Source organism: Anoplolepis gracilipes, chromosome 15 (genome assembly GCF_047496725.1).
Source record: "Anoplolepis gracilipes chromosome 15, ASM4749672v1, whole genome shotgun sequence".
Lineage (NCBI taxonomy): Eukaryota > Metazoa > Arthropoda > Insecta > Hymenoptera > Formicidae > Anoplolepis > Anoplolepis gracilipes.
In genome coordinates this window covers 5,888,443-5,901,488 of record NC_132984.1, presented here as the reverse complement: position 1 = coordinate 5,901,488, position 13,046 = coordinate 5,888,443, and the positions used below count along the sequence as shown (strand labels likewise).

At 26.0% G+C, this 13,046-nt stretch overlaps 1 protein-coding gene and 1 non-coding gene across 2 annotated transcripts; both read right to left on the bottom strand.

The window, feature by feature from the left end:
- Window positions 1–3,046: 3,046 nt before the first annotated feature.
- LOC140674074 (F-box only protein 21-like) lies at window positions 3,047–7,657 on the bottom strand. The gene is made up of 8 exons (XM_072907421.1): window positions 7,331–7,657; window positions 5,383–5,721; window positions 4,851–5,292; window positions 4,534–4,667; window positions 4,321–4,435; window positions 4,027–4,140; window positions 3,545–3,839; window positions 3,047–3,267 (listed from the first exon to the last, which is right to left on the bottom strand). The coding sequence occupies exons 1-8, from the start codon at window positions 7,615–7,617 to the stop codon at window positions 3,113–3,115; spliced, it is 1,881 nt and encodes a 626-aa protein (XP_072763522.1). The 5' UTR covers window positions 7,618–7,657; the 3' UTR covers window positions 3,047–3,112.
- Window positions 7,658–12,618: 4,961 nt separating this feature from the next.
- Window positions 12,619–12,738, bottom strand: LOC140674308 (5S ribosomal RNA). Its single transcript, XR_012048171.1, has one exon. It is a non-coding gene; the product is annotated as a 5S ribosomal RNA (ribosomal RNA).
- Between the last annotated feature and the right edge of the window lie 308 nt (window positions 12,739–13,046).

Below are 13,046 nucleotides of genomic sequence, written 5' to 3'. Positions count from 1 at the left end.
TTTAATAATTTGTCATTTCTCCGAGAAGAAAGAAATGTGGCAACATGGTAATTTTTCATAAGCTGGTCAAATTGCAAATTGACATATGAGGCCTAGTCGCTTCTCGCTTTTACACGTTTGTATATAGAAGCTTCAGATGAAAAGATAAGTTATTTAAAATGTCAAAAGAAGGCTCAGCTGAATGCTATGTTGCCACGTTTTCACAATAAATAATATGCCATCTCGGATAATAGGACGAAATTGAGAAAATTATATTCAATATCTTTTGAACTAGTCAGTACTTGACCAAAATTATGTGATCAAATATTTCCTCTATATTTAAACTATATTTTTGCAAATTTTGAATAAATTCCTATTATTATTTTTATCTATTTTAGCTCTTAAATCAACACGATCACAAGTTTTTTATAAGATAGAAAATCTGTCATCGTATCAATTTAATGGCTAAAAAGGACAGAAATAATTATATTTATACTTATTTATATAAATAATTATATTTATAATTATATTAATACTTTTACTTATAATTAGATCCACAAAATAATTATATTTATAATAATATCGACGGGTAAATTAATTGCAAATTAAAATCTTTATAACTTTTGATTGCTTCAGTGAATAAACTCTAGGTTTTTTTATAAATCTCTGAACATGTATCAGAACAATCTGTGCAAATTTTATTAAATTCCTATATTTTTAAAAATAGGTACTAAACATCCTTAATTTTCTCTCTTTTTCTAATAAATATATTTCATTTTAATTGGTATTTTATTTGAATTTATGTTATATTTTAACTTTTGGCACAGGTTTTAGAAAATAAATTTGGTGACAAAATAGTTTTATTTATAATATATCACAGTGTAGCTAGGAGACTTGGTTGCACTATAATAAAGCTTCTATGCTGTTCTCATATATGTATAATTTGGGAACCAAATTAGTAAGTATAATATAATATGAGATTAATAATTTTATGAGTTTTTCAATATTTTATTCTTATTATACAAACACACTTATCATATATAATTTTTTATTGTTCACAGTGCTACGAATAACTTAGAAAATATAAGATGCTTTAACATAAATTTTAATGTCCTGGATTGCTTTATCAATCAACGGCGTACTGAAAATATTGTCGTAATACCAGCTAAACAGGTTGGCAATTACTCATAATATGTTTTGTCTATAATTTTAACGATAATTAATATGTGGAATGTGTAACCTAAAGATAATAGTGATTGATACATGTTTTGTAGGCAAAAAAATTACATAACTTCTCATTTCTTACTTTGCAATTAGTGCCCTGTTTACATGTTATATACTTTTTCAGATATTACAAGAGACGCTTGATATACTTGCAAATTCAAAGTGGTGTAATAAGTCTTTGATGATTATTCCGCTAGAAATGGAATTTAGATACATATGAAGTATGCATTTAAAACAGTATTTTCTATTAATAAATAATAATAATAAAATCTTAAATTTCTCTGTTATAACACATACTATTATATATACGTATTATAGTTATTTATAATGTAACTAGCTTTATATAATTAAACTTGCTACAAAACGTCATTTAGTAATTATTTGACAGGAAATAAATTCAATTAATTTTTTACTTTACACTTTCCAGGTCTATCGTGACGTTAATTAAACAGGACAATTAAATAAAAGATCAAAGGATGTAAAATTTTCAGTTGAAATGATAGTAAAGCATCAAAAAAGAGTATATGATCAACCTACAGACAGTTCTGCCGGTGTGATAGTCGGATGGTGCCGCTATGCAGACACATGTAATATTATATTCTCCAGAAACAATTTTTCGGAGCCTGTTTTGCCGTTGAAAATATGTAGAAATTTTAATAGCACAAAGGAGCAAACACATTACATAATACTCAATGAAAATAACGAAATGAGTTACGTGGAAGAAGGTATGCCTATTATTAGATGCACTTTTATTTTAAATAATATTTATTTATTGTACGACCTTATCTTTTTCTACACAATATTTTGTAAAACTTGTAACTTGTAAAACAATATTTAATTTTATTTTATTTTATTTAATTATATATATATTTTTTAATTTAGCTGTTTCATTTATTTTACTTTATTAGTTAACTTATTTATCTATTATTTATAATTTATCTTAGTTATCATTAATTTGACTTTTATTTACATTTTTTATATTTAGACGATATAACTACAACGACGCCAAAAAGGATCGACAATAGCAAAATAGGACGGTATTTTTCTAAATTTGAAGAGACGCATTCAATCTTTTCATGGGTTCTGATCCCAATAAGCATAAATAATTTAAATTAACATTCCAAATTTAATTTGTTATTAAGAAATTTTTAATAGATTTTTGAATCTAAAAACCGATAATTTTGATAATCAAAATAATTGTAAATTTCTGAAAGAATACTCTTATTGTTCATCCAAGTATTCTGAAGACTCGAACAAACCAGTTTAATGAAAAATCGTACAAAAATTCGGTATATCTTGTAACGATGTAATCTTGTGACGATGTAACCAAATGCAATTTCACAATTTGTCTTTCAAATATATTCTTTAGTGATTACGGTCGATTCAAAGAAAATTGTTAAGTATCTTTCATATATGTTGAGAGGACTGGAAAAAAATCTTTTTTTTTTCAGTTTAAGCCTTAGAATATTTTGTGTAAAAGAGATTCAATCGTTAATTGAAAGCGTATTTTCGTCAATATTGTCTCTGAAAAAAAAAATATGAGATATAAAACAATGAATTAAATGTAAATGTAAGATAGATATAAAACAGAGAGAGATATTGCAAATAAAATTTCACAATTATTTATACAGCATACAATGCTAACATAATGATTATTGACATAAGGATTGAAGAAAATCTATGAGCTTAATATATCTGGCATTTTACATACACTTTCAGGCAATGTTTTATAATTTTATTAATATTTAATAATAAATTTCTTTATTAAAAATTAATATACAAACAATACAATTTTGTGACAAGAGATCATTAAGATAATAAAATGAGAAATATGTGTCTCAAACGCTAATGCTATCCTTTTTCTCAAAATAAAGGTTAACCACCCACGCGCTTATTGTAATTTATGCTATTAATTGTCAGATATTCTGGCAGTTATAGCAGCGTCGTGCGGATAAAATCCTGCCAGCATTTTGTTAGGCACATAATGCGTTTCTTCAAATTTAGAAAAATAGCGTCCTATTTCGCTATTATCTATCCACTTCGGTGTTGTTGTAGTTAAATCGTCTAAATATAAAAAAATGCAAATACAAGTTAAATTACTAAAATGAACTCTAAATAATAGATAAAATAAGTTAACAAATAAATAAAACAACTAAATTATAAAAAAAAATATATAATTAAATTAAATTAAATTAAATTAAATTAAAATAAAATATAATATATAATAAAATATTGTTTTACAAGTTACAAGTTTTACAAAATATTAATATGTAGAAAAGGATGAGGTCGCACAATAAGCAAACATTATTTGAAATAAAAATGCATCTAATGATATTCATACCTTCGTCAACGTAACACATTTCGTTATTTTCATTAAGTATTATGTAATATGTTTGCTCTTTATTACTAAAATCGCTACATATCCTTAATGGCAAAACAGGCTCTGTTAATTTCTTTATGGAGAACTGAATATTACAGATGTCTGTATAGCGGAGCCATCCGACTATCACACCAGCAGAACTGTCTGTAGACTGATCATATTTCGTTTGTTGATGTTTTATTATCATTCCAATTGAAAATTTTACATCCTTCAATCTTGTATTTGATTTTTCTGTTTCGTTAACGTCAAGACAGAGCTAGAAAGTGTAAAATAAAAAATTAATTGACTTTATTCTTGCCAAATAATTGCTAAATGGACTTTTGTAGCAAATTTAATTATACACAGCTAATTAAATTATAAATAACTATAACATGTATATAAATGAATGTGTTATAAAGAAAAAATTTTAGATGTTATTATTATTATTTGTTAATAAAAAATACCTCTTTTAAACCAATAAGCCAGATGTATTCAAAATTCATTTCTTGCGGAGTAACCATCAAAGAGTTATTGTACCAGTTTGAAGTTATAAGTATATCAAGCATCTCCTGCAATATCTGAAAAAGTATATAACATGTAAACAAGGCACTAATTGCAAAGGAAGAAGTGAGAAGTTATATAATTTTTCCTGCCTACAAAACATGTATCATTCGCTATTATTTTTTATAATATTACACGTTCAACAAATTAATTAGCGTTAAAATGATAGAGAAAACATATTATGAGTAACTGTCAACCTCTTTAGCTGGTATTACAACAAGTTCTTCAGGACACTGTTGCTTGACAAGGCAATCCGGAAATTTGTTAAAACTTATGTTAAAGCATCTTATATTTTCTGAGTTATTCGTAGCACTGTGAACAATAAAAAATTATATGTGACGTGTGTGTATATACGATAAGACTAATATATTGAAAATCTCATAAAATTACTTATCTAATATTATACTTACTAATTTGGTTTCCAAAATATACATCTACGAAAGCGTGTTAGCTTTATTACATCGCAACGTAGACCAAGTCTCCTGGCCACACTGTGATATGTTATTAATAATATTATTTCTTCGCCATATTTATTTTCTAAAACCTGTACCAAAAATTAAAATATAATACAAATTAAAATAAAATACAAATGCAATATATTTATTAGAAAAAGATAGAAAAAAGAGAAAGAAAGAGAGAGTACTTTTAAGATATGACAAGCATATAGTCATGCTCACGGTATAGTTGCCTATAGAATTAAAATATATTATTATCTAAAATAACTTACATTATCTATACAGAAAAATTTCAAATTATTGCTTGTGGATTCGTTTGGTGTAAAGTTTAATGTGCCAAATATATATTCCTCGAGTGTATCCATAATCTGTGTTCCTTCCGCTTCGTTCCAATGATTATCATCGATGTTGTTATTTTTCCAATAGGACAAATTTTCAGCGGGCGACGAGAATATCGAATGGTCGGGATATTTTTCTTTTAGGCATTTTAATACTTCTTGCACAATGTTATCTAGTGACGCATTTACACACGAGTAATAAACATCCTTTTGTGATTGAAACCATTGTGCCACAATAGTAGCAGCACGTTCCAGAAGCTGTTCTCTTTGAGATTGTGCTTTAAACTTTTCCCACTTTTTCTTTGAAGAATATTGCCTCAGATAATGAAACATTTTCATGTAGCAATATCTTTCCGTTAGATCCCAATCAGTTCTTCTAAAAAATTTACATTACATTAACTGTGCAATAAGTACATAATTTTATATATAATGTTATTAGTAGATTTTAATTTGTATTAAACCTTACCGTGGAGAATACGCAATCAAACTTTTAAGCTCATCCATAAAAAAAGAATTATTTATAAAATTCTCAGGTTTACAAATTATTTCATTTAAACGTTCATCTAATTGAAATACTTGATTAAAATTTACAAAATTATCTATTTTGTTATTAAAAGCATTGTCATAATGTTTATCAATTATTTGAGACAAGTAACTTCGTAATTGTTTCGCACATTTAATGCCCGTTTCCATAAAATTTGAGTATATTTTATCCTTCTGTTCGTTGTTTTCACCTTTTGTCTCATCTTCGATCTTTTCATTTTCCTTAGACATCTTGTCAAAAAGTTTCTTTGCAGAAGGCCACCTAAACTTATAATAACGATATTTTAATAAACTTTTGAAAATCACACACGAAACAATGCTATCTTAACAGTAATACATTTTTATAAAAATGAAATTTTTTATGTATATTATTCAAAAGTATCAATCAAAATATCAATTTTTTTCTATTACAAAAAATATTATATATATTATATATATAATTTTTTTTCTCTCGACAAATTTTAGTATTAAACAATAACTTTCTCTTTATAAATTTTAAATTATAAATAATTAACTTTTATATTAAGATCATACATATTAATTACAAATAAAATAGACAAAATTTTATTTATATAATAGCCTTGTTACTAAATATTATATAACAAATTCCGTACCGCTCTCTCTATCTCACACACACACACACACACATATTATATGTTTATATATTTATAAATTAGTAGTCGTTTTCTCAAATAAATTAATAAACTAGAAATAATAACATATTAAAACAAAATAATTAAATTATTAAAATAAACATGCAAAATGTTAATTTTTAAGATACATTTGTAAGAGGGCTGATAATTAAGCAATAAAATTTAACAAGTATTTCTTCTATTTTTTATATAATTCTTTCTTTTTATACAAGTTTACTGCTCAACGGATGTCAGACTCGCCCGCTTGCTCCCACCACCTGCTTTTATCGTCGTTGAGTCCCTTCCCTCAAACTTCTCCCTCGAGCAACCGTCTTTATCCGACACGCTATTGACTGATTTAATGATCTATTGATATATCTATTTATCGAGATATTATTCCTAACGAATTTCTTACACATTTTATATATATTTTTTTACTATATGTCATATTACTTTTATTAAAATTAAGGTAAAGCTAGGAGAGATTGCGTATTTTTAAGTTCAAGTAAATGAAATAAGATGGACGTAGAGCTATGTAAGGAGCAATGAGCACATTATTCACAGAGACTTTGATTAAATTTATGTATCAATTTTAATGGTTATTTATGAGTTATTGACAATTTTTTGCTGTTTTAATAAGAAATAATTCACCTATATATAAAATACAATAGATTTTAAGTTAATCTCTTATTTAGATTAGTGTTTTATGCACTTTTGAGTCTCTATAAAAATTTCTATGTCACATAGGTGCGCAATCTTTTCTATAAAGATCAATTGCGCAAGTGTTAAGCAAGAGTGTTTGCAAAATAATGAAATTATTAAAAAGAAATTTGCAAAATATATTAGTTTATAAGAAACTATTTATTACTTTTTATTATATTTATTATTTTTATATTTTATACTTTTTTATTATATTATAAAAACGTGTAAAAAACGGAAAACCAAATAATAAAAGATACGCGTAAAACATAAATAGGGAATAATTAACTTTAAAAATATTTCTTTCAATTATTAAACAAAATAAATTTTATTTAATTTAAACTAATACATTTATCACCATTTTTATATTGTTGGTTAAAGCTTTATTTAATCTTTTCGTTTGTTTTATTATATAATATTATATTTTTAAACGTTTTATTTACTTTATTTTTATCGAAAATATTTTTTGTACATTTTGCGATAGGTCAATGAAAGGTTACAGAAATAAAATTAAAAAAAAATTTTAAAGTAGCACATTACCTTTGAGAAAACTTCTTTTCCTGATACTTGTCGTATTTAACTGCCTTCTCAAATTGCGTACACGTACATCTGAAGTTATTAATGTCTTCCATGCTGATGTTTTTATAACCAAAGATGATCGCAATCATTTCTTCAGGTAAATCCATAATTGAACCCATTACGAAAAAATTTGGAATACAGAAACAAATATAGAGTATTTTCTGATCGTAACAAACTAATTGCAAATAATTAATTGATTCACTGTGTGATAACGTAATACAATATTCGCTGTTAACGTTTTTATGCATCTGTTGTCTTCGGGCAGCACAAATGAGTGACTACCGTATGCTACACAAGTCTCTCACACTCTATTCTTTTGGATTGTACACCAGATTTTCCTTTTTTTGCTAGCAATGCTACTGCGCGCCAATGCTAGTGATTAGTGGAGAAAGAAACGCACAAATGCGCGTGAGCTTGGGACTCATTGGTAACTTTTCACATTTTTGTATGCGTTTTCCTTTCCATAGTATCCCGTGTGTCTGTGTAGTGTAGACCCGCAAATACTTTTCCCTACTATCTTTAGGCAGTTGTCACGTGACAAAAGAGTTGATGTAAAAAAATGACAACATGACATACGTCAATTTCTAATGCACGAGTTAGAAATTGGCCATATCGCAGGGCCGAAAATGAAATCGTAGACGTTGCCCGCGATATTTCAAGCCAGAAAATCTCGTATAATATGTAAAATATTTACATTAAATTATACATCGTTGTATTCGTTTCAAACAGTGCTATAACTTTTATTATATCAAAATATCTACATTATTATAAAAAAATTATGCGATATAGAGACGAGATATCGCGCCGAAGGTGTGCCGCGAGCTATTTCATCGGCCTCAGCGACTTCTCAAACTAACTTGTATTTTAAAGAAGTCAACGGTCACAATATATACAGAAAATATTCTCTTATCTATATAGGGGAACGTGGGGTAGAACGGCACCGCGGGGTACGGTGTAGAGTCGATATCTTTTTACAGAGATGCTACCATGTCATGAAATATGTTGCAATTATTGCTATTAGGTGTCTCTTTCTGCGTGCTGTTATCAGTGGTCGCAATAATTTTAGTTGAAAGTTGTTATAAATTACTTAATGCACTTGCTGTGTTCTCCGCGATTGAGTTGTAATTCTTCGATATATTTACATAAGGTGAACAATGTTAAAATTCTATTTTTTATTACCGTAAATACATTTATGTTTTAAAATGATCTTTTCTTATTAATTTCATACTGTATCTATGTAAATATTTATTAATTATAATTTTTTATATGATCAAAAGTAAATAAGTACGTTTTGAGGCTTAGTGAAATATTAGCCCACGAAATGTTGTACTTTTTATTTTTATACTAGAGAAAGAAAGAGAGTATACATAGATGCTGTCTTTCAAAATTAATACCAAAAATTATTACATTAAAGGATATTTTTCTATGTTTTAAAGAGAAAAATATTTATTATAACAAGAGAATTGTTTTTATTTATTAATTTATAGTTATCATTTAAATATACAAATCTATATTCTTATGTTCTATATATCATATTATAATTATAATATACAACTTTTAAGAAATTTTAGACATCAATGATAATGAAATAAACAAGTTTTGGAGGTAGTCCATTATACCCCTCATGAAAAGCATATCACGAAAATCTAGGCTTTCACTAAATCAATAATCTCGCCTATTTAAACTATTATTTTATAATAAACTTGTATTTTTTCTTATAGTAAATATTCCAAAGAATATTTTTAGTAAAAAGAAGATCGATTTATTTTGTTTTAATATGTTGAAAACTTGCTCAATGCTTAACGTTGGCCGTTCTACCCTACGTTCCTCTATTATATAATCTAATTTTTTTTTACAACAAATGTCTGACATATTTTCTACTTGTATTTTACACATATTTTTTTTATCAACGTGTTTCAAATATTACGAAAAAAATCAGAAAAGTTTTGAAAGAGTTTTGAAAATTTCTAAAGGGTTGATTGTAATACAAAGATGTAAAATTAGAGAATATGCAGATAAAACCATAAAGTGTATATTTGTAAATATTATAAAGTAAGTATTTGTATAAAGTAAGAAATTGTTATTTCTTTATAATAAAATATTTGATCATTGACTCTTTTTTCCAATATTGTACATCTCTAAAGTTTATGCAAGAGACATATATGAAATACTAAGGCTTCAATACTTCTTTAGAAAATTTCTTTACATACATGTGTAACGTAAATCTTTTTAGAAGAGTTTTCTTTAAAAAAAATATTCTATCTTTTGGAAACAATTTCATTGACTCGAAGGAAGGCCAAGGGAGCTTTTTCAAATATACCTGCCTTTTGTTCCTTATATGTATACCTGGCGTTGAGAAAAAATGGAAATCTTTGAGAGAGAAGAATTTTCCTTTTTCTAGTCTTTTATACACAACGTTCAGAATAATTTTATTATTAGTCCTTTATTAACATATTTGTTTATCTGTTTATTAAACGATATAAAGTATACGCGACATAAGATATAAGACAAGCACAAATTTTATTTTGTTTCTCTCATACTTCATGCCACGAGGGCGAAGAGTCTGAATCTGGACTTTATTACACAAAAAAATAAAACATTAATAATATTATTAATAATATATTAATAATGCGCGTAAATGTTTTAACTTAAACGTGTAAACGCGTTTTCGTTTAAACGTTACGTAGGTATTCAAAAAAAGGAATTTGGAAATAAACGTTTCTAATAAACGCATATGCTAATTACACGTTTAAACGTTTTTTTTATTTAAACGTATAATAGCGAGCCTTAATTTCTACTGAATGTCAGCGAAAACTCATACAATTCCACTGGCGCGCCAAGGACTTGAAAGAAATGTCTCTCTACACTAATGGATTTTATGCTCATTATGTTTGGTCATTCAACTGAAAACTGACCCTAAAGAAACCTGCAATAAATCTTACTTTGATTTACGACTCCTGCCAAAAATCTCATTACTGTGCACATCTCGATCTTGAATGGTAATTATAAATCACATTGATCACACACACATGTAGTTTGCTTGTTAAACTCTAATCAATTACAATGGATAGAAGACAATACTTTCACGGCTAGTACTCTCTCTCATAAAACATTCTTATACATTCTTATGATATTACATATAAATTATATATAACGATCCTGTGTCTTTCTTATCGAAAAGTCCGCTCTCGCATAAATTATATGAAAAACTTACCTAATTTGTTATTTATTTAAAAATTTTCATATAAATATAATTTTTATGTAAAAGTTATTTTTTATTCCAACAATTTATATTTTATCTAGCCTGTCATTTATAAACAAGATGTCACCTTGAACAACAAGAAGATATTGTGTATTTATTAACAAAAAAATTAACGTAAAATACATTATAAGCACAGAAAAAATTAAGGTCGAGGTCGTTGAAGCATCCTTTCCTATACAGGAGTTTTAACATAATATTTTGTTAATCTTGTAATTTTTGCTTATTGAGGAAATATTATTTTAAAAATATGTTAAAAATATTTTTTAAATATTGAAGTGTTATAATATGAGCTAACAATTTAAAAATATTTATTTAATATTATTAAATATTTGGAATGTGTATAATGCACACTTTAAAATGAACATTCAAATAATATTTCAAAATATTACATTTGTTGCTTACTGCATGTAAATTAAATATTTTATTGAACATACATTAATCAACTAACATTAAAATACACATTTCTAACGTAAATATATAAAATTTAATTATTTATTTTTTCGAAAAAACAGAATCTTGTAGTATTTTGCTTATATTCTTTCTTTTATATCATACAACTTATGCAATAAAAGCATGTTTCAAATCTTATCCTACTTAACGGTACTTTTATATGTAATCTTATTATAAACTATTATCAGATTAGTATATTTATTGTTATTTTTTAATATTACTATTTATGCAATATTATAACGCATTCATGAAATTCGTAAATTAATGTTCTGCATGTATAAAAAAACATATATATAAAATTCGAGAAAAAAGGAAAGAAAAAGAGTTACTTATTAATCTGGTTATACTCTTTTTGTATTAAAAATCATTTAAAAATTCTAAAACATTTTTAAATAGAATGTTGGAAAAAACAATAGAATGGTCGCTATTATTTCGTGTCGAGCAATCGAGAAGAACACAATTATACATATATGTATATCCATCTTTATTTTCACATCAGTTATACAGTGAACCATGCAAAATGCTTCTCTTATTAAATTTAAAAAATAAATTCATAATTAAAACATTAATAATTAATAAATTAACACTGTATACATTTTATCTTTCTCTTTTTTTTAGCTAATTATGACAGTAAAAATGCTATAAAATGTAAATACGTAAATTAAATAATAAAATTTACATTATAGATTACTCTCGAAAGAACAGAGATCTCGAGTTTTTTAGAACATTTTTGGAACATTCGCTAATTTTTCAAAGCAAGCCACAGCAGATTTAAACATTTTTTAATAAATTTCTGATTTTTCAACAAAATATGCTTATTAGTTAGAATTATTATGACACACGAAACTAAAATTAAATTAAATAGATAAAATTTAAATCAATTGAAAAAAGTAAGAAAAGTTCTAACAGTTTTCTGCAATAACTGCAATATAAGTCTGACTTATTTGACAAATTCTTCCAAAAAGAGAAAACAATTATCGCGACTAACTGATGACAATTATTTTTATTCATAATGTCAGTGAACAGATGTGTCAGTGAACTCTATCTGTTATTAGTCAAATAAATGGATTTTTAAATAATACTTAGTTGCTACAATTAATTGAAATAATCCTTTATTTTTAGTGAAATACGCGGTATGATCATCAGCGATGACGCTTTTTGGTGTCATTTAAATGTACGCATTATGCATGACACCGTCGAGATGCACATTTTCTTTAGAAAAATCATGGAGACTGGTCTTTTCCAATAATTTTTAGACGCGTTTTTAATATATGATCAATTGGCAATTCCCTGTCAAATTCGGTAAGATCTGAATTTAACATTATTTCCGACTGGAATAACTTCATATCTATTTTCTTTCAAATTTTATTTGTGTCTTCCTGGATTGTTAATTTTTCAACTACTCCGGAAATATCTCTATTTATCCAGTTAATTCCCTTTTTAAAATATAAGTATATCAATATTTATAATTTAATTAAATTTTAAATTTATAATTTTAAATTTATAATTTAATTAAATTTCAAAAAAAAAAGTTGAGTGCCAACGGTACATGGTGTTCCCAAGCGGTCACCCATCCAAGTACTGACCATGCCCAACGTTGCTTAACTTCAGTGATCAGACGAGAACTGGTGCTTTACAACGTGGTATGACTGTTGGCAAGAGTAAGTTTTTCAGTTACTATGGATATAGAGAATATTTTTTATAAAGAGCTAATATGTTTTTATCAAGAAAGTCTTAAATAAAAAAGTTAAATCTATTATTTAAATTGATTATATATATATCAAGAAATCTTATTGCGACTATATTAATTTGTAAATAATCATTTCTTCGTTAAATTCGAAACTTATTAAATATCTGTTTTTGTAATTATTTTATATACTAAAATATACCTAATAAAATAATAAAAAAACGATTGTGTATGAAAATAAATATGAAAAAGGTATATAAAAAAATTTATTCTCTACA

What these genes read in the sequence shown, in the direction of transcription:
- LOC140674074 (XM_072907421.1), bottom strand. Translation starts at nt 7,617, where the DNA reads ATGCATAAAAACGTTAACAGCGAATATTGTATTACGTTATCACACAGT. An exon ending in TTGATTGCGTATTCTCCACG is followed by an intron (nt 5,293 to 5,382) that starts GTAAGGTTTAAT and finishes TAAATTTTTTAG; the next exon opens with AAGAACTGATTGGGATCTAA. An exon ending in TTGTAATACCAGCTAAAGAG is followed by an intron (nt 4,141 to 4,320) that starts GTTGACAGTTAC and finishes ATACTTTTTCAG; the next exon opens with ATATTGCAGGAGATGCTTGA.